Source organism: Brachypodium distachyon, chromosome 3 (assembly GCF_000005505.3).
Source record: "Brachypodium distachyon strain Bd21 chromosome 3, Brachypodium_distachyon_v3.0, whole genome shotgun sequence".
Lineage (NCBI taxonomy): Eukaryota > Viridiplantae > Streptophyta > Magnoliopsida > Poales > Poaceae > Brachypodium > Brachypodium distachyon.
In genome coordinates, this window is record NC_016133.3 from 58,021,623 (window position 1) to 58,041,847 (window position 20,225).

General features: G+C 47.5%; 3 protein-coding genes across 3 annotated transcripts; 1 reads left to right on the forward strand and 2 right to left on the reverse strand.

Moving 5' to 3' along the window:
* Window positions 1–484: 484 nt before the first annotated feature.
* On the reverse strand, window positions 485–3,429 carry LOC100843888 (probable trehalose-phosphate phosphatase 4). Its single transcript, XM_003573040.4, has 10 exons — window positions 2,982–3,429; window positions 2,734–2,874; window positions 2,539–2,610; window positions 2,366–2,443; window positions 2,226–2,279; window positions 1,956–2,057; window positions 1,736–1,813; window positions 1,550–1,619; window positions 1,290–1,360; window positions 485–1,173 (listed from the first exon to the last, which is right to left on the reverse strand). The coding sequence occupies exons 1-10, from the start codon at window positions 3,237–3,239 to the stop codon at window positions 997–999; spliced, it is 1,101 nt and encodes a 366-aa protein (XP_003573088.1). The 5' UTR covers window positions 3,240–3,429; the 3' UTR covers window positions 485–996.
* A 4,155-nt stretch (window positions 3,430–7,584) lies between these two features.
* LOC100844186 (protein ALP1-like) lies at window positions 7,585–8,311 on the forward strand. Its single transcript, XM_010238603.2, has 2 exons — window positions 7,585–7,756; window positions 7,839–8,311. The coding sequence occupies exons 1-2, from the start codon at window positions 7,585–7,587 to the stop codon at window positions 8,309–8,311; spliced, it is 645 nt and encodes a 214-aa protein (XP_010236905.1).
* Window positions 8,312–17,389: 9,078 nt separating this feature from the next.
* Window positions 17,390–19,266, reverse strand: LOC100825824 (ethylene-responsive transcription factor RAP2-4). Its single transcript, XM_003570580.4, has one exon. The coding sequence runs from the start codon at window positions 18,714–18,716 to the stop codon at window positions 17,769–17,771; it is 948 nt and encodes a 315-aa protein (XP_003570628.1). The 5' UTR covers window positions 18,717–19,266; the 3' UTR covers window positions 17,390–17,768.
* Between the last annotated feature and the right edge of the window lie 959 nt (window positions 19,267–20,225).

Genomic DNA, 20,225 nt, shown 5'->3' on the forward strand with positions numbered 1-20,225 from the left:
GCCTATTGTAATGTCCGGCCACGGAATCATGGAGTCCACAGCACGAGTTCGTATAGGTGCGTGTAGATCTGATACACGGACAAGTCATCACCTTGATAAGCTGTTCCCAGAGCACGTACGACACAGGCCCAGGCTGAAAAAAGAATTCAGGAGCTCCCCTGCCTGCAATAGCTGTACAGTGTCACGAGCTAGTACAGTACTGTGGCCATATTAACCACAGCTGCTAATTTGTCAAGAATCAGAGGCCAGAATCATTCTGGGAGGTTAAAATTGGAGCTTTGTCACGGTAAGAACCGGCAGGTGATCCTGCTGGGGGATCACGCAACAGGCCGTTCACATGCCTCCTTCAGAGGGAGTTTGTACGGTGCAATTGTTTTTGTGCCTTCTTTTTTTACGGGTCGTGCTCACACTCACATCAGTGTGTTATCAATCAATATCTTCTTTACCGTCATGGGATCACGGAACTTAATGACACTAACTAATATAGCATCCGGGGATACACGAAATGATCAACATTAATTCCGTTACTGCATTTTACAGTGAGCAGGCACAGTACAGGGGAGGAAGGAGGGGACAGTGATAGATCATCGATCCTAAGCTAGCTAGTTACATGCAGTGGTGGCGAATAATTGAGCGAACCTTCTTTCTCGTCGAGGCTCTACAGGACGGCAGGTAGCTTTGCATATGCCTTCCCAGCCCACGGGACAAAAAACAACAAAGGGGGGGTAGCCGTACGTACGTCGTAGTAGCAGTAGACTAGTGGTAAGTACATTTTGCTGCACACGCTTAATCAGGCTGCAGCTTGAGCAGTTCCCGGGATGGTTTCTGTGCCTGGCCTCCTTTAATTTTCCTCCGTGATTACTTCCGTTCCGATCGGGAGGCCGGCCGCCAGAGAACCAAAGAAGAAACAAATTTGGTGGTGGGGTATGTATGTTGGACGCCGAGCATTTAGATTGACCGGTGATTAGACTGGCCGGTGGCGCGTTCTTGGGGTTATTACAGTACTCTTGGCCGGAGCATGGCTGGCGAAGAAGAAGACTTCCGGTTCCACTCCACGAGCCGGAGCAGGAACTCCATGACCTCTGTTGGGTCCTGGAGCGAGTAAGAGGCGCTCGTCTCCTTGGGGCACTTGGACACCAGGATCCCCACGCCTTGGCCCCTCTTCCTCAACACCTGCTCAAAGTTACCATATCCCAAGCACAGATTAAGAAAGGTTTATATGTCCATCAGCTAGTTGATTTTAGCAATTTAGCTGGAAGAAATATTTATGGGAGGTATGTTGCACGTACCTTGAAGGCGTCCTCGTCGGTGCGGTCGTCGCCGATGTACACCGGCAGGACGTCGCTGCAGTCGGCGAAACCTGGAATAAACGGCGGCGAGTGTCATCCATCGATCAGCCTTTTTAAATGTTTTTTGTTTGTTGATTGTTACTACTTGATTATACAAACAGTGGTGTGAAACGCAAGGGAATTGAAAAGGAAACTGGGGCCGAAAACGACTGTGATGACTTGTCGATGGAGATGTATGTGTGTGTGCTGTGCGTACGTACCTAGCGATTCGAGCAGGAACTCCAGAGCCTTGCCCTTGTCCCACATAATGCTGGGCCGGAGCTCGAAAACCTGCATAAACAAAGGGAGGTTCCAATCTTGATGAAGATCTTCACAAGGAAAGGTCAACTACTGATTGCTGTGGCTAATCTAATGGAAGAGTTCATCAACAACAAAACTTAAGTTACCTTTCTGCCTTGCGTGAGCTTCAGCATGGGGTAGTCCTTGATCACGGCCTTGACTTGCTCGGCCAAGAAATTCCATCTCTGCAGGGCAACGATAGGGGTAAATTTAATTTAATTCAACCGCACATGATGCAGCAGCAGCAGCTGATTGTTAAGTAAGTGACGATGGAAGAAGTGGTGGGTATCCCGAGATACTCTGCGACTAGAGTAAGGCTTTGCCTACCTTTTCATCAACACATCTGAAGTGGACGGACAGGCAGAACTTGTTGTTCTCCACCATGGCTCCAGGTGTGGATTTCGTCTTTTCCACCAGCACCTTGTACACCTGACAAAAATGTGATTCGCCACCATTAAAACCCCTCCTCTTCGTGCATCAACTAATTAAACCGTGAGTAAGCACAAATGGACAAGCTACTGGCCTGATTATCCTAATCAAGTACTAGTACTAATAATCATCATTAGCAAAGGCAATTTGAAATGATTGATGAAGTACCTCCTCGATCATGGGGAGGAACTCGCTTGCAGGTTGGCACAGGACCGACTCGGGCTGCAGATGATTAGCACGGGGCGAGATTAATCAATCTGCGAGAGTAATGAAGACTGAATACTTACGGATGATTTGAAGAAGCATACATTGGAGGTCGGTCCCTTGATGTCCATGCCGTGGCTGCCGGCGTAGTAGAGCTCGGAGAGGCCGACGAAGTTGTGCACCTGCATATGGACGGCCGAATTTAATCAGCACGTAACTCCATCTCTATCCTCGACTCTCGTCTCGTGCAGGACGGCAAGAGATCCTAATAATGTACCTTGTCGCGGCACCGGCCGCTGACGATCGCCGTCGGGAAGTGCTTGGCCACGTCGCGCACCGCCGCCCTCATCTGTTGCATCATATACAGTACACAGAAGACGGCATCAGCAAACATGTACTCTGGCGGCCAGCCGGTGGGCGGTGGCCATGGAAATGAGTTTGTCTTATACGGCGAAGCGATTGATGGACTAACCGCGTCGGTTATGTAGGCGGCGTCGGGGTTGGCGACGATGGGCGAGAGCGTGCCGTCGTAGTCGAGGAACATGACGACCTTCTTCCCCTTGCACGCGCCCGCGATCTGCTCGAACTTGCCCAGCGCCGACGGGTGCTTCCTCTGCTCGCACCAAAACACAAAGCCAAACAAAGCTTAAGTATAAGACACCGCGAAGACAACTGACGACGGACATGGCCATGCCAGGACCGGCATGCAACAAGACTCACCATCCAGGACGAGAGCTCGTCGACGTCGGCGCCGGCGCCGCCGCGGGAGCGTGGCGGGGAGCAGGCGCGCATGGCCTCGAGCCAGGTGCAGCTCGCGGGGGCGGAGCGCGCCGCGGCGAGGTGGTAAGTCTGCCGCATGGACATGGCGCCCGCGGCGGCGCTGCGGCACGCGAAGAGCCCTGCCGTGCCGCCCGAGCCCGGCATCGCGGCCCCGGCCCCAATGCCCATCTCAGGGACAACCACGTCCTGGCTCGTCATGTCACAGGCTAAACCCACAGGAAACTAAGCTCGTGCAAGGCCAAGAAGCACCCCCAGGAAAGCCCTGCGCCTCGTTCCAAAGCAAGCGCTTGGACGGCACGGCGAAGTGCTGCAGTGCTAGACTTGGGGAGAGAGGGTGTGGTAGGTTCTTCTTCTGAGAGAGAGCTGGAGGTGGGTGGAACCGAAGTGGGATAAGCGCGGGTACTTATAGCTCGAGCAGCGGGGGGGCACGTGGGGCCTGCCCGTGGGATCCCCATGGCGGAGCCTACCTGTGGGCCGCGGTGGCGCCGCCTTCTGCCGGTAAGCCGTAAGCCGCAGCAGCCAGCATTGCCATTTCCCCTGCCCTGCCCGCCCGGATACTTACTTTGTTTTGTCATGTAGAGGGCACGAGTCCACGGCGGTTTTTCTCTGCTTTTCTCCGTGCGCCGCAATGGCGAATCTGGGAGAGGCCCCTGTCGTTCCGCGGCCCAACTTGTGCAGGGTACACGTACGCAACGTAAAACATCTTTGAGCTGCCATGTTGTACCACTGGCACGAACTGTATATAGGTCGATTTATGAAAAGCGAGCACGCAGGAAAGGTGAAGTGAGCCCAGGGGTTGTTCCTCCTTTTTGAAAGAAAAATCGAATTTTTTGCTCCCCCTCTCATGCTGGGTATCAGTCTTTGATCTTTTTTTTTTACGGTTCGATCGTCCTTTTATTTGAAAAAAAACGAAAAGATGAAGTGTAAGTAGGTGAAATTTTAACGCGAGAAATCTAACAACCAAACGCCCCATCTCTTCCCCGTGGCAAAAAGAAAAACCAATTTCTTGTCTTTTTAGGTAGCGAATGTCCAATTGTTGTCAATGTCATTGGGTGACGATCTAGGCTTGCGAGGGAAGGAAGGAGACCAGGGGAGGATAAAATGTTGTTATTTTTCATATATTTTTTTCAACATGTGTTTGTGATACTCACGGTAGGTTACACCTGATTTTGCAATCGAAAAGATGGAGTGTAAATAGGTGAACTGAACAATGGCATGGTAATTAATTGTGGTGTGTTACTCTGATACCCCTTCCGTCCAAATATGCAAGGCCGGCATGGAATTTTACATTAATTTCAATCAACTATTAAACCAATTATCATTAGAAATTTCAATGGAATTAATCCAATGATGCCACTTTCGCATCACAATAACCTCATACTAATATCTGGCATAAGATTTTGTGTTCGCCTTATATATATTCGAAAGGAGGAAGTAGCAATTATGCAAGATCTGCTTCTTTTCACATGTTATAAATTGTCGGTTCTTGTTTCTTTCTCCTGTAGTTGGCTTTGGCTCGGAACTGACACAACCAGAAAGGATTCAAGGCGGTCAACTGAAACGATTCTCTAACACCCAATTATGTTGGTCAGTTAGGCACTTACTAGCTTTCGATTGGACAAAATCTGATCTGTCTTCTGCGCATGCCGCATAGAAAATACCAACAGCGATGGTGGAGATCGCAACCAGGAATAACAAACTCAACTAACAATCTACTGCTAAAGTGCTAATACAGTACTATATCTCTTCCATTGTATGTGTGCCTGCAAACAACACGGCACATCATGCATGGTTTGTTTATAAATGTGTTCATGGGCCGGAATTAAAGATGTAGACAGGTAGGTCAGGTTAGTCCAGAAATGGGATAGAAAGGCGTTTTACCACCACTTGGGATGAAATTAAACTCGGATTTTCTGGGTCGCTCTCAGGTTCGATCGTTAGTGCGCGCGAAATGGGAGGAAAGGAGAAAGGGCTTACTAGGATGGCAAAACATCGCCTTGATAAAAAGGACTCGAACAGCTTTCCGCGATCCACACACTTAAGTATGCATAATTTTCTTCTTCGTTTCCTTCTCCGGCGCGGCCCATCGATCGGTATCCTCCTTATTGCCTTTTCCTCCTGCTTTAATCTGTTTCATGAAAAGTGCTTTTTTTTCTTCTTTCTTCCACGAAACCAACTCTATATATGTTGCCCCCTTTAATTCCTTAAGAGCCACGACAAATGCTCGACGTTTCAGATCTGATTAAGAAGGGGGATATTGCTAGCAAGTTGGGACTTCGTCGATCAGAGTATACTAAACAACGCCGTCTTGGGCTCAGGTCATTGGGCCATCAATTTTATCGATCCGCAGGTTCAGTTACTAGTCTAGGTGTATTTGTTTTTCTTCAGTTTACTACTGTTCATCCGAGGAGCAATTTCTCCGGGATCCATTTTGCACCATCGCGCTGGAACAAACTAGCGAGTACCCTCTCCAAAGCATCGTTCAACGGGTACTATTGTTTACACGCGGGTACTGTAACATCTGATCCGGGCAATTCGTTTCTGACATCGGACGGCCTTGCAAGAATCACTCAGGTCACATTCGGTACATGAATGCTCCAATGCACGCATGTCAATTAAGTTCTTGAACTGAACCCCTTAAATTTCATATTACTCACTCCGAATCTAAATTCTTGACTTAAATTTGCCTAACATGAATGTATCTATTCTTAAAAAACGTTTAGATACATGTAATATTTCGACAACAATTTAGGATCGGAAAGACTTCATGTGTGCTTGCTTTTCAACACACAATACCAGCATAACCTTCAACGATCGAGCACTGCACACTCAGGCACTCGGCTAACTGGGCGCTTGATGGAGTGCATCGTGCAGCGGCGCAGGCTTTAATCGGTCCAGTATATATTCGCACGGCGAGTCCTGCAGCCGGGGGACTGGAGGACTGAGCCGAGCCAAAGGGCCCCGGCCGGGGCAGGGACGATGGATCGATCCGCCTTTTCTGGGGCTCAGCTTGGCCATGCAGTCTGGGCTTCTTTCTTTGCGGTGTCGACATGCATGCATGCATTGCCGCGCACAGTAGTCCAAAGACTAGTGTGTACATCGTCGTCTGCATGCATGGTCGCTCAGGAGAGAGCGTACTTACTTGCATGAGCGCGTGCGTAGGGCCTGTTTGATTGCCACCAAAGCCGGTCTTACCAAATAATTGGTCGTGCCATCGGTTTTTGGCTTCCGTTAGGAACAGAACCAAATTTGACACGCCCGGCCGAATTTGGCAGCCCGCCGTCGCGCCGGCGAGACGAGGGCGCGAAAATCGCTCGCCAAAATTTTGGCTTCCTTTTTGTGCGCGAGACCTCGCCCGAGTATAAAAGGTAACTCCCCTTCTCTTTTGTGCTGATTTCCCTCCGTTGGCTCTTGTACATGTAGATGCTGTAGAAAGTAAATTTGTTTTGTGAGATCTGCAATATTCTTTCCCAAATCGTGGGTCCTTTTGCTTTTAGATTACACGAATGTGGCCTGCATGTAGAAACTTGACTGATATCCTTCTGATTGTATAGATTGTTCATACAAGTTTTCTTTTTCTAGATCTATAAATTGATTGATATCCTCCTGATTGTGTTTTTGGATATGACGCATGTATAAATTGTTTCCTGATGGGTTTCATATGCAAGATCTGAAGTATTCTTTCATGTATGTTTCTTTCCTAACTGTATAGTTGTGCATACTTCGCGCAAAAAAAATATTGTTGTGCATACAATTTTTTATGAAGAAATGTGTTTTTTTTTCCTGACTAGAAAAGTCCACGTAAACATTATTTTCCAGACTACAAATTATGCTAGATGTGAAGTGTTTTTTCCTGAAAAATTTTGTTTGAACAATTTCGTGTTACTTATTTCTTTTCTCAGATGGACATGGATGAACAACAATTTTATTATCACTATATGTTTCGGCAGCGAGCTTTAGGTGTGCTTGTTCTTTTCTTAGCTCTTTGGCGTAGAAACAGAAACCGTCGGAGAGGTAGAGGTAGAAAATATGGTCCACTGGTTGAAAGAGACATCCATAGAAGTAGTGTACTGATTAGGCTCATTGATGCATCAAGCAACTAAGGATGTCACGAGCCGTATTTTACAAGCTATGTACTAGGCTGAGATGGAAAGGGTTGTTATTTGACACGTTTCATGTTTCGGTGGAGGAACAAGTTGCAATGTTTCTATACATGGTCAGTCAACATCACACAAATTCATCCGTTGGATTTTGGTTTTGGCGATCTGGTGAAACAATGAGTAGATATTTCAATGCTGTCTTGCATTCAATGGGTGAGTTAGCACGTGATCTTATTTATATTCGATCAACGAGTACACACGCAAAGATCACGGACAACCCGAACAGATTCTACCCATACTTTGAGGTAAGTCTTGGGCCATAGATTTTCTTAGGTATTATAAGTCGACTTACCTAAGCTTGACATGTATTGTTTTATCACTGTTCTTAGGGATGTATACGAGCCCTAGATGGCACTCATGTTTAGGCATGTGTGCCTGCCAACATGGTGGACAGATTTAGGGGACGCAAATCATACCCCACCCAAAATGTCCTAGCAGTGGTCGACTTCGATCTTCGGTTCACTTATGTCCTAGCAGGATGGGAGGGTTCTGCCCATGATTCTCTTGTGCCACAAGATGCCCTCTCACGGCCAGCTGGTCTAAAAATACCTGAAGGTAAATATACAAGACAAAAATACATGTAGGCCACAATATTGTGTCAATTTGACCTTAGCTCACCACTATAACATTGTTGTAGGGAAATTTTTCTTGGCTGATGCTGGGTATGCCACGAGACCAGGGATATTACCTCCCTACCGTGGTGTCCGGTACCATTTGAATGAGTTCTCTGGATCCAATGACCCAACTACCCCAAAAGAATTATTCAACCATCGACACTCATCACTTAGGACCACAGTTGAGCGAGCATTCGGGACACTTAAAAGTCGCTTCAAGATCCTTACTCATAGGCCCTTCATCCCTCTAAAATCTCAGATAAAGGTGGTTGTTACTTGTTGTGCTTTGCACAACTGGATATTGGAAAATGGTCCAGATGAGTATGTTGTGGATGAGGCGACATGGTACTCAAACCTCCCAAGGAGTAGTGGACGAGTTCGTGATCGAGAGGCTGACATACGTGAGTGGGCTGCCAGGCGTGATTTAATAGCTCAACAAATGTGGGCAGATAAAGAGAGTGAGACTGACAATGAGGATGCTGCCTCACCTCTGTGATGCTGATGTATTTCCAGTTTAGGAGAAATTGTAGCACCTTGCTTAAGTGTTGGTTGTAATGAATTTATGTAATGTACCCTTTTGAGATTGTAAGACTATTTGAGTTTCTTAATTCCATTGTGTGGCTGCATATGTTAATTTCCTTCCTTTTCTATCTTATAGTACACTGATTCTTTACTGACATTTATGTTATGCTTGTCTTAATTATTGGTGACACATGTGCAGATCATGGGGAAACATAAGCCCATAGTTAAGAGTGAGGAGGACATCAACTCTCGTGATAAGTACATAACCTGGACAGACGAGGCAACTAAGTTTATGCTTGAGTGGTATATTGACCTCCATAAAGACAAACCTGCATCTTTCAAGTTCAAGAAACAACATCGCTTGCAGTCTGCGGATGCTCTAAATGGCAAGTTTTCTCTTGGTGTCACTCAAAATCAAGTAGATCGGCACTACCGTGCATGCAAGGAGAAGTCTGGCTGGGTGCGTCGTGCCATGGCCAATAGTGAAAATGGCTTCGACTATACCTCATGCAAATTCATAATTTTTGAGTCTGAGAAGGAAAATCTCAATGTGAGTACTGGTGCATTTTCTTATTTTTATCATCGCCTACATTCAGAACAGAACATGTCTCCGCGTAGCTAAATTTAATCGATAAGTTCCATGCTTACAGTAACATATTTTTGCTCTCGTGCTTCGATAGAAACAAGTGGTCAACTACCTTACTAAACCAATCAGGTTCTTCCATCAATTGCAAGAGTTGTTCTCAAGCTAGTCCCATGCTGATGGTTCACTTGCAGCCGACCAAACCACTGTCAATGTGGATGACGATGGTGATGACTATGAGAAAGTTGAAGCTTATCCAATTCCGGTGGACAATGATGAAGCTGACTCGGACACCATTGGTGGGCGAAGTCCTCGAGTTGACTTGGATGGCAATCCATCGAACAAGAAGCGCAAGCGTGTCACATCATCACCTCACAAGAAACAAATTAAGGGCAAAGCAAACAGCAAGAGCAAGGTATGTGATGATGAGATGGCATCGAGTATTAAGAGGCTAGCAGACTCTCTTGTAGCTCCTCCTGTCCCTATACAACCAGTGCCACCTGCAGATCCTTATGCAAATCTTTGGAAGCGAATAAATGCTCTCCCAGTCACAGCGAAGGACAAGCTTGAGATCGCAGCCCATCTATCCAAGCCAGAGCAAGATGTTTTTCGTAGTTACCTCAACCATGCCGACGACGCATTGCTTTCAGAGTGGGTCATTGGCTATTTTGAGCATCGATTCCAGAATGGTGGTGGCAATGGTGGTTCCGTTGTTCCCTAAAATGCCTGAACTTCACTAAGCTTTGTTGGCAACATTTTTTTTATATCACTATGAAAATCAGTACCTAGTAGTGGTGGTCAGGAACTCACAGTAGCTTCCCTATTTTGTCTATATGTGGTCAGATTAGGATGAACTAATGGGTATTATGCTCTAACTAACTGGTCTTGGGTATCAGAGACTCAAGTAGTATGCGAACTTCATTTTGTCTCCCGGATGAATGATCAGGTTTGATGGATGGGTTGTATGTAACAATATATTACTCTGTATGTGCGAACTATGTTGATCTAAATCTTTATATCAGTGTTGCTTGCAATGTTGTTGTATTTGTTTCCTGTGTCATGTCTCAATGTAATATTGGCTCGTCATAGAACTGGACTTTGGAATCAAACCAAACATGGCCAATGTGAATTGCCAAATATTTGGCAAGTCATTTGGTTTGCAACCAAATGAAAGCCATCTGTTTTTGCCAATTTTTGGCAGCCACCAATGGCTGCAATCCAAACATCCTAGTATTGCCAATATTTTGGTCACTCCAAGGTTTTGGTCATGCCAAAAATTTGGCATGGCTGGATGGGGCTCAATCCAAACAGCCCCGTAGTACCCCGGTCCCTACTTGTTCTCACTCGGTCGATCCACGCACAAATAATTCAAGATATTTTGGTCGTTGTTGTACGTGCCTTAACTAAAAAAAAAACTCATACGCAGATCTTTTTATTTTTTTTCGGGAAATAGGCAGATCAACACATGCATGTGTGCTTCTCTTTCTTGCATGACATGCATGGGTCCATCCATCGATCGAGCCTGCCTGCTAATTAAGCTCCTCCTAGTTACTTGTATTTCGTATCTACGGTCCAGGACTGCAGGGGCAGAGAATGCACATTGCATGCACACATTTTTGAACGGTCCAGTAAATTTTGAAATCCGCACACGTGCCGTATTCGCAACAACTCTGGCAGGCTAGCTACAGTATAGGCGTATAGGCTATAGCTTGCATATTCGCATCGATGCGGGCATTGGAGAGTTGCTATCCAGGAGCAAACAAGCTCCTCCCAGAAATGGTATACAGCCTTAAGCCTTTTACCCGACGTCATGGGTGTCGAGATGCACTGCATGGCTGGCACGCACCTCCGGATCCCTTACCAACTGGAGAGGTCCATCAGCTGCATCATATTCGTGTGTACCCCGCTTGTTCTGTCGACTTTACCAAGTCCACATATATGTTGTACCGCAGGCCGAGGCAGGCCACGCACGCACATGTCGAGACGTACTTCGCGTATCCGTCGTATCAGCTTTTCCATCTCTCGCCTCTCTCTCAACCTGCATGCATGCAAGTTTGTCTGCTTCCCTGTTTTGTTTCCTTGCTCTCTCCATGCCTCCCGATTTGCTAGCTGGTACACCCCTGTATATATATGCAGTACCAAGTTGCTTTTCGTCACGCGTTGATTCTGGGAACCCAGCGCGGAGGGCGCATGCCGTCGGAGCCGCGTATCACCATCACGTAGCCAGATCCTGCGCGGACGGACGGACGGGCCACACGCATGCTTGCTTGAATCTCGATCGGCCGCGCATCTTTCCGTATCATCTTCACTCCTCTAGTCAGCTTCACACGTGATTTCGAGCCTGCAAGTGTGCGTACCTCCCGGACGGCCGTCGTGCGTGTGCTTTTCTTTCCGGCCTTCCGGGCCACGTAGGCGCTCCTTGTGCGTGCGGGCGCGTGTAGCGTGTGTGCGCGCCAGATCGCCTTCTTCCTGTCAGTTTACGGGGGAGAGGGTGGTGAGGCGACGAGACGTTACTACGAGTCACGCGTTAATTTAGTTAATTAAATATAAATTAAATAATTATATCATTAGAAAATTTTTTCATAAGAAGTCTAATGATGTATTTTTTTTAAGAAACAAACATATTTAATTAATCAGATTTAATATATCTAGGAATGCCTGCGTGCCACCGATCGAGCATACTCCAGTAGTACAGCCGATCGAACCCGTACGTGTGGCGTCTCCTGCGTGTCGCGACCGGCCTTCCTAGCTTGCTTGCACCTCCGCTGCTAATTTGCACCGCGGACCGGCCCCAAAGTAGCAATGCCCAGGCTTCCACAAGGCACGCACCGTGAACCGGCCAGGTTATCTATACGTACATGCACGTACGCTCGTACGAACGAACCTCTCTGTTGCGTGTCATGTTTCCTTCACATGTACTCATGCATTTGTCTTCTCTCCGGCCTCGCGCGCGGGTGTTCGGGATATTGCACACTGTGTATGTACGTGCATGCAAAGGATAAGGAAATATTAACCAGACAGCTATAATGAGTTGTCGATTGAAAAATAAGTAACTATTTCTAAGGTAACGGAAAATACGTTACTACGTCCTTTTTCAAAACCAGAACCAAGAGGGGGGGAAAATTTGCAGAGTGTCTTTCTTCCTTAAGGGGCTGGCCTGCTGGCGATTGCGAAGTTATTGAACGCCAGTCGACCCGTTACTGCATTCTTTTCCGAAAAGAGACATACGTACACAAAGATGTTATATACCCGCTCCGTCTTAAAATAAGTAACGTGGATTTGTATAAAAATCTATACAAATTCACGTCACTTATTTCAGCACGGAGGAAATATATAGCAGAAGTCACAGGGACAGATCCAACAATATGTGACGGGCCGGACGGTCGATTTAAGTATCACCCACGCAGAACTAATATGGTACATTTGACACATGCACATTCTGAATTGAAGCAGATTTCTCTCTAGCCGATGGGGAGGCCTGTGTGCGGAAATTCTCTCGTTCGCACCGAAGAAGGGGAATTTAAACGAAGAATTCGTGCGCATGCATGGACATGAGTATACTGATCGACATATAGCATGACAGCATGTGCTGTACAGTCTCTGGGAAATTTTCTTAATTAGTGCCAGTTTTTGTCACGAAGCGAGCATGCACCGACCATTTCTATCACAAATATCAAACTTTTTTCAGCAGTTGAGCAATCACATGACCCTCATATAATGTCGCTGATATCAATTTTTCTTACTAAAACCAACGCAATTATTGGACCTCCCTGCATGCATGTCGCTGATAAGTTGATAACCCATATAATGTTGCTTGTCGCTTCATAGAATCATCATTTATCCATGCATCCAAGTGTATACTAATAGCAGAGTCCGCCGCTACCTGCGCAAAAACACGTTGGAGGGAGAAAGAGAAAGAGCAGTGGCACCAACCAACCGCCCACATTGCACAAACAAGCAACATATACTAACCCAGTGGTCTACATAATTGAGTGGCAAAACTTGCACACTGCGCCCCGTCGATCGATCATCGATCCTAGTAGGCTTTGTCCACGGATCGTGTTTAATTATATCATGCATCGATCCCAGTAGACCTGCCCACCGATCATGTTACTACTTGCTGCTACTACTAGTCCACACAAAAGAAGAAAGGCGCACGCAGCTAGCTGGGGTCTGGGGACTCCCGAAAGCAGCTTACTTAGCTATAGCAACTAGCTAGCCAAGGCATCATCCAAGCACGATCGATGCGCGAAAACAGCTTTCGATTTCACGTGGCCCGCCCCCAAAAGGTTCCCTTCTTTTCCTCCCCGATCAAGTCATATTATACACAAAGAACCGCAGGCCATTGGCTAGATTATTACCACTGCTTGCTTTGCATTGCCCTTCAATAATAATACTCCACCAGCAGCCGCTCGAGAATCTAGACTTTGACCTAGATTCTTCCCGGGCGACCGGGGTAGAGAGGGAGAGAGGAGAGTGGTGGAATCTGGAAACAGCGGCAGGGGCGAGATTCCATCGGGCATAATGTAATGTGTGAGTGTGATCTGGTGCTGGTGGCCGGGGTCAGTGTCACATGTGTCAAAAGAGCTCAAAGCTGTGTGTGTTTGTACAGCTTGTCGTGTCGTTTATTGGCGCTCAATCGACTTCCTGTCCTGTCGCCTGTCGGTTTGCTGCTGCCAGGGCGAGTGTGTGTACCCAGTTTGTACGCTGGACACGTGTTGGTGCTGCTAGCTGACCCGTGATGCCCGACTGGTGTGTGTCTGCCGCTTCTGGATCAGCACTGTGTCTCACTTGAGTCACCGGTCTAGTCCATCCAAAAAACAAGGAGTCACTGGTCTAGTAGTATATGCCATGGTTTTGGTTCTTCATCAGTCGACAGTCGTTGTATTTATCACTGGTCCTGCGTGGAAAGAATATTCCAGCAGCGTACTACCGGTATTTATCATCAGTGCTTGGATCCACAATGTTTAGCACATGGTCTCCTTGCTAATTGTGATTTTAGTTAAGACGACTCGTTTGCGGTGTATACTAGGCACCGGGTCATAGCCCAAAAAAATTCGTAAGATCTCATTGTGTGCTTGCACATTTTTTTTGTCTCTCGCTGTGCACTAACTGTTCATAACAGAGCTGATCTTTTTACCCTTTTTTTTAAGAAAGGCTGAAATTTTAACTTTTTGGAATCGTTTGTGCAATCACGCACGAATTCAGGATAGTTGTGCAACAGCCCTTACCTAGTTTTTTTTAGAGAGAATCCCTTGCCTAGTTTAACTACCTACCTACTGTTGCAAGGAAGAAAAATACTCGAGGAAGAACGAGGACAACATGCTGTGAACGGGTTGTTTATTCTTCAGAACAACCTGTTTTTTTAGGGAACAGAACAACTGCTTTTTTTAGGGAAACAGAACAACTGTTTCTTTTTCTTTTTCTTTTTTAGCGAAAACTGTTTTTTTAGAAGTATTGCGCATATCGTTTACGCGGAATACAAACTGCCCCGTATATGGCCCATATATTGGGACCACCGGACCAGCATACTCTCTTTTTTTTAGGGGGTACGGACCAGCATACTCGGTGCCCTTTAGGACTGGCTTCACCGCTTAGGCCCGCCTAACATCATCCGCTCTTGCGTCCAAAACCGCATATATTGGTTACGCCAGTGGTGGTAGTAAGCGGCCCATTGCCTATTCGAAATTGAATTTATGCACGTGGCAGCGTGGGCTTTGCGCTTCACTGCGGGCGGCCTTGTTTCAGCCCACGCTCCTCTCAAAGAAAACAAAAACGACAGCCCAGGCTACTATGATAATTTCTTGCGCAACTGGACTTGAGAAAATTGGGCCGAGTCCTGAATCTCTTGCGCAACATGTTGCACCCAAAGTGCAACACTCGGCCTCTGAAGCTTCTGAAGAGCCTTCTATATGCACAGATCTGGTTCACACCAATTACCGACCCAACCCGATGGGGTTATAGTTTGGGCCTTTTCTTTCACAGACTGGCCATTTCGGCCGAGTGGATTTTTTTTTACTCTCTCTGTTCTCTCCGTCCCATACTAAATGACGAAATATTACATGTATTTAGACGTTTTTCTAATATAGATATATCCATATTGAGTCACTTGATATGGGCCGGAGAGAGTATTTTTTATTTTGGGGTATGTATAATTTCGCATGCTTGGCAAAGACAAGTGTTGTCTCTGTTTCAGAATATAAAATGAACACTTGTAGAAAAAATACTCAACATCTAAGTGTCCAGTTAGTTCACACTCCAGGTAGAGAATAGCAGTTAATAGGAGAGGTTAATAGCGATGGCTGGCGTCGTAAACAACATTTGTACGAGTGACATTGGCCAGTCAAAGATTCTGAGCAAATGACAATTTCAACTTGTCGAGGAGAAAGCTGCAGAAGGGAATCGTAGAGCCGTTGAGAGCCGGAAAGGAGAGAATCAAGAATCGCACGCAGAACACGCTGTAGTGCAGGTGGAGATTCGGGAGACAGCGGGATCCTCCATTTCTCCGTTTCCCACACTTTTTTTCGTTCCCTTTCGGAGATCGCGGCATCCTCCTCTGCTCTGCCTGAGTTAGCTGGAGGTAGTGTGGTATGATTTCCTGTCCCGAAAGGCCATCAAATTATGCGCCTGTTCTCCCAATTATAATGGTAGCTCTGGCCTCTCTCGAACAACGATGGCTACGGAACAGCTAGCCGACACGATGGCTGCCGTCAGAGTGTGAACTGCGCTCACAGAGTGTATGACGTTAGTAAACCAGGCAGAGGAGGACAGGCAAAAGGAAAAGGTGTCAAAACAAACCCTTATCGAACACGTGTCAGGGCAGTTAAACCTAACCAGGACTTTAACAACGGAGGTGCCAAGACGAACCAGCACACGGTGGCCTCCTTGATAAGTTTGCTCCTGAAACTATATCGCGTTTCACGTCCACGGATTACCAAAACTAACCGCAGTTCGGCTCGCCCCTGGCCTGTCGTAGGTTTGTTCAACCATCACTGACATCAAGCTCTGTCCATTTGTGCCAGTACAAGCCTACAAGCAATCAGTAGTGGTAAGAATCAAAATCAACGGAATCGAGAGGGACGACCACCCTACTGGTCTACTCTACGGCGAGCTACGGATTCGGGCGATGTGAAAGCATCATATGCCCCTCGACTTTGCTTGCCTTTTCCGTTCTCATCAAATCCGTCCATATCTCGGCGCGCGTGATTAATGGCAACGCAAAAAGACGAAGCAAAGAGCGTTTTCTGGCTATAGTGCTGAATGTGAATACAAGTAGTTCGCGCTTGGATCATTTGCACTCCCACGGAAGCAACTCAATGATGCTTTTCTTTTTTGGTTAAGAAAGGGATCAGTGCACTGAAAATGCTCTGTACACGAATGCTAATCCTTTCCATTTATTGTCTTAATGAATCCGTCGCTATCATAACTAACGACAAGCGTAACAAAAATGTTGTGAAACAGAGCGCGCTTGTACGTGTAGCATCTGTCCGGAGGGAACGAGAACAAAGGGATAGATGGACGATCGAAATGGAGATAGACTCGTAGAGAGGGGTTTGGTTTGGTTTGGTTTGGTTGGGGGATGCCCCATTATCGACCTCTGGTCTTTATTCTCTACTGGCTTTCACCGTCGATTTATTAGAGAATTGCAAGCACATCTCTAGTGGGAAAAGGCAAGGGCCGTGGGATGCGGAAGGGATGAGGGCTGGCCGGCCCGGGGTGGCCTCCAGGTCGTTTTCGCCGGATAAGCTCGGGGAAATGCTCCATCATGGGTTCGGCGAAAACCCGGATGCTTCTACGGCAGATTCGCTGTCTTGTAATAGTGAAATGGTGGTAGTATATGGTGTTTGCAAGTAATGGGATTGTGGTGTGTTTGTTAGTGCTGTCGTCGGCACATGAGTAAACAAGCTCCGAAAATTGGCGGAGTCGTTGGGTTGGACTGGAATGGATGCTACGAGGGAAATTAGAACTGACTGACCAGGCCACCGGTTAGGCCAAAAGAGCACGGCAGCTGATTGTCGACGAGCTTAAAAAGAAACTTGGACGCTGTGTGCGAATATAAGAGGTCGCGGTTAAGTACCGGCTTAATCTGGTCGCTAGGTCGAGTTCATGCATCGAGGTTCTTTGTGTAACTTTTCTCTGTAGTCTGTAGGCCATGCATGGAACTGTCGAAGTTTTAGAGCCCAGCTGCGTCGGAGCTCTATCAGACTTCACACGCTCAAGTACTGAATTTCCCATGAGAAGCATAACGACTACAGCTTTCCATGTGGGATTGTGGGAAAACACGTCCCATGGTACGTAGTTTGATCGCGAGTTCGTCTCGAATGACCGGACATGTTTCCGAAAAGAAGCTGGAACCTGACGCCATCGGCATACTTTTGTTTCTGAAAGCCATCGTCACAGTTGGGTACAGACAGAGAAGCACGACACAACATCTGCTTGACTCAAAGTGCAAGAGCAAAGAGTGCTAGACATCATAAGTTCATAAATCATAATTAACCACATCATCACTCTGAAATACATGCATGTGTAGTTACAGACAGAAGCTATAGATACATAGTGCTGAAATTTCATCAACGGGTAAATTAAACCATGGGTTACACGTCTCGACTGGACTCGCCGTGAAAAAACAGCCGGCGGATCAACCAGGAGATCTGTACTACGTACGTACACGAGGTTGCAGTAAACAACACTGGCTACTAGTACGAGCTAGCTGCTACTACCTGCTAATTGCAGCTGCCATGGCCGACGTCTAAAATGCCGTCGAGCCAGAGCAGCCGCCAATTGGATCGATCGAAAGTAAATTACATAGCTACATGAAGCCGAGTAACCCTTGCTTGCTTGTTCTTGTTCAGGAGAGGATGGAGTCCCAGTCGATCTCGACGGAGGGGTACTTGCGCAGGTGGAAGGTCTCGGACTCGTCCCACGGCGCCTCCGTGAAGTCCAGCTTCTCCATCCCCGGCACCGGCGCCCCGGGCGACCCGGCAGCGGACGCCGACGCGGAATCGTTGTCCCCCTCCGTGGACGCGGACGCCGCCGAGCACTTGGGCGACTCCGGCTCCGCCGCGGCCGGGTTCTGGAGCGACTGGCAGATGGCGGTGAGCTTGGCGTCGACGGAGGCGTGGAGCGGGCCGGCGAGGTGTGCGCCGCCGCGGCGGAGCGCCGGGAAGTTGAGGCGCGCCTGGTCGCCGCGGAGGCGGAAGGCGGCCTTGTCGTAGGCGAGCGCGGCGTCCTCGGCGGCGTCGAAGGTGCCGAGCCACAGCCGCGTCCGGTTCTTCGGCAGCCGGATCTCCGCCACCCACTTCCCCCAGTGCCGCTGCCGCACGCCGCGGTACAGCTTCGACTGCGCCCCCAGCGGCGGCGACCCGGAGTACTGCTTCATCGGCGTCGTCCCCCGCGGCCCAAGGAACGAGCCCGCCAGGCCCATCCCCCTCTGCTGCTGCTGTGCGATAAACTGGGCCTGGATCTGCTGGATCTGGGCCGGGCCCAGGTGGGCCAGCCCGATCGGCCCGTTCACCCCGGCCGAAGAGTACAGCGGCGGAAGGGCGGTGGTTGTCGGAACAGGGGATGTGGCGAAAGAGGCGTACGGCGATGGGTTGGTGGTGATGTAAGAAGAATCTTGGGTCATGGAGGAAGAAGAAGACGAAGGAGAAGGGTAGTAGTTGTAGCTATAGGGATTGGAAGAAGCACTCCTGATAAAAGGTTCGAGTGCTTTCATGAGCTCCTGCTGATCTGAAGCAGAGGCGATCTGGTGCGCGCTGCTGCTGTTGTACTTGTACATGTCTATAGCTGCGGCCATGGGGACTGGACTGGAAGATGATGCGATCTGAGGTTGAACTAAAACTGGAATGGAAAAAAAGGAGCTTTCTTGTTCCTCAATAAAAGCAGAGGAAACAAGGGGAGGAAATTGGGTAGTGCAAAGAAAAGAAGAAAAAATCGGACGAACTAGAAGGGTATTGCAAAAGAACCCTTTCTAACCGTACCGAAGCAAATGAAGGAAAAAAGAAGAAGACAAGAATCCAGGAGAGAAAAAAGGTTCTCTGGATCTCTGTTCCTCCTAGCTAGGAGAGAATAGCCAAGAAATTTAAAAAATCCCACCCAAGAACGCTTCTTTTGATCTAATAATCCCAAAAGAAATGCCTCCTTGAACAAGACCTCTCAGTTTCTCACTGTGTGTTCGTGTTCCTGCTGCTAAAAAGGGTCAGAGAAGTTCAGAGAACAAACCTGTCGCCGCTGTTGGTGTTGGAATTCGTCAGATCGCTCAGCCTCACCGTGGAATGGAATGGGATGTTTGGCTTGGTGTTCTTGAGGTGGGGTTGAGTCGTCTCTCTGAGGAAGAAGAGCCCTTGCACCAGGGGGTTTATATAGCGCCCAGGTTCTGGCCGTGCAAGCAAAGCAAAGCAACTTAGCAACCTGTTCCGTGCAATTTGCCACTGAACGATTTTAATTAAAAATTTGTTAACCATATCTTATGTGCGAATTTTCAAATAAGCTGTTGCTTTCGTCCATGTCGTCAGCCCCACACCAGGTAGCACGCGCGAATAACAAGTTGCAGCCAGTAAGGGTCTCCCACGTGTGCTCTGGACACGCGGGTGATCATGGCCATGGCCATGCTATATCTTTGGCGTACGTGGCAGCATGTGATTGGGTACTGGTGGGCTGGATTGACTTCAAATTGTGCTGCCCTTTGTTCTTCGGAATTCGGCTTCTGTGCTGCACCAAGAGGTACAAGCCCCTTCACCTGGAAATTAAAAAACAAAAAGGGCCGCAAGCCCATGGCTTCAAAATAAGGACCTAAACACTTCTCCACAAGCTAATACTAAATAGTTGCTCTCAATTAAAAAAATCTTCTTCGGTCCAACAAAGAATGTCTCAACTTTGACTAAATTTTAATGCATTTATATACGAAGTCATGTCTACATACATCTAAATTTTGACAAACTTGAAACATTTTTTGTTGGACGGAAGAAGTACTAAACAGATCTATTGAGTTTCAAGCCAAAACAAAAACGCCTTCTTGATGTATTTTGATCAAGGGAGTGTCTATTTCGTAAATTACCGGCGCCAATCAATTAGGAACGGAGGGAGTATCATCTACTGAGAAATACTCAGTCGCCTAAAAAATAACAAAACTGTTTGATCAAATTTGCTTGTACTACCAAACGTTTTCTTGATTTGTATTGTGACTTCCACTAGGGGTGAGAAAGATCTGGAACAGCTGTGGTTGCATGGTCGTAATCAAAAGTTGCGGTGTGAATAGGGAGAAACAAATGTGATTTGAACTCGGGCTGTTCCTGGCATAGAGCCC

Excerpts from the sequence above, each read along its gene's own strand:
- LOC100844186 (XM_010238603.2), top strand. The coding sequence starts at position 7,585 with ATGGTGGACAGATTTAGGGGACGCAAATCATACCCCACCCAAAATGTC. Across the intron at positions 7,757-7,838 it reads TGGTCTAAAAATACCTGAAG|GGAAATTTTTCTTGGCTGAT; the intron begins GTAAATATACAA and ends ACATTGTTGTAG.
- LOC100843888 (XM_003573040.4), bottom strand. The coding sequence starts at position 3,239 with ATGACGAGCCAGGACGTGGTTGTCCCTGAGATGGGCATTGGGGCCGGG. Across the intron at positions 2,611-2,733 it reads CCGCCTACATAACCGACGCG|ATGAGGGCGGCGGTGCGCGA; the intron begins GTTAGTCCATCA and ends ATGATGCAACAG. Across the intron at positions 2,058-2,225 it reads TCCTCCCCATGATCGAGGAG|GTGTACAAGGTGCTGGTGGA; the intron begins GTACTTCATCAA and ends CATTTTTGTCAG.
- LOC100825824 (XM_003570580.4), bottom strand. The coding sequence starts at position 18,716 with ATGGCCGCAGCTATAGACATGTACAAGTACAACAGCAGCAGCGCGCAC.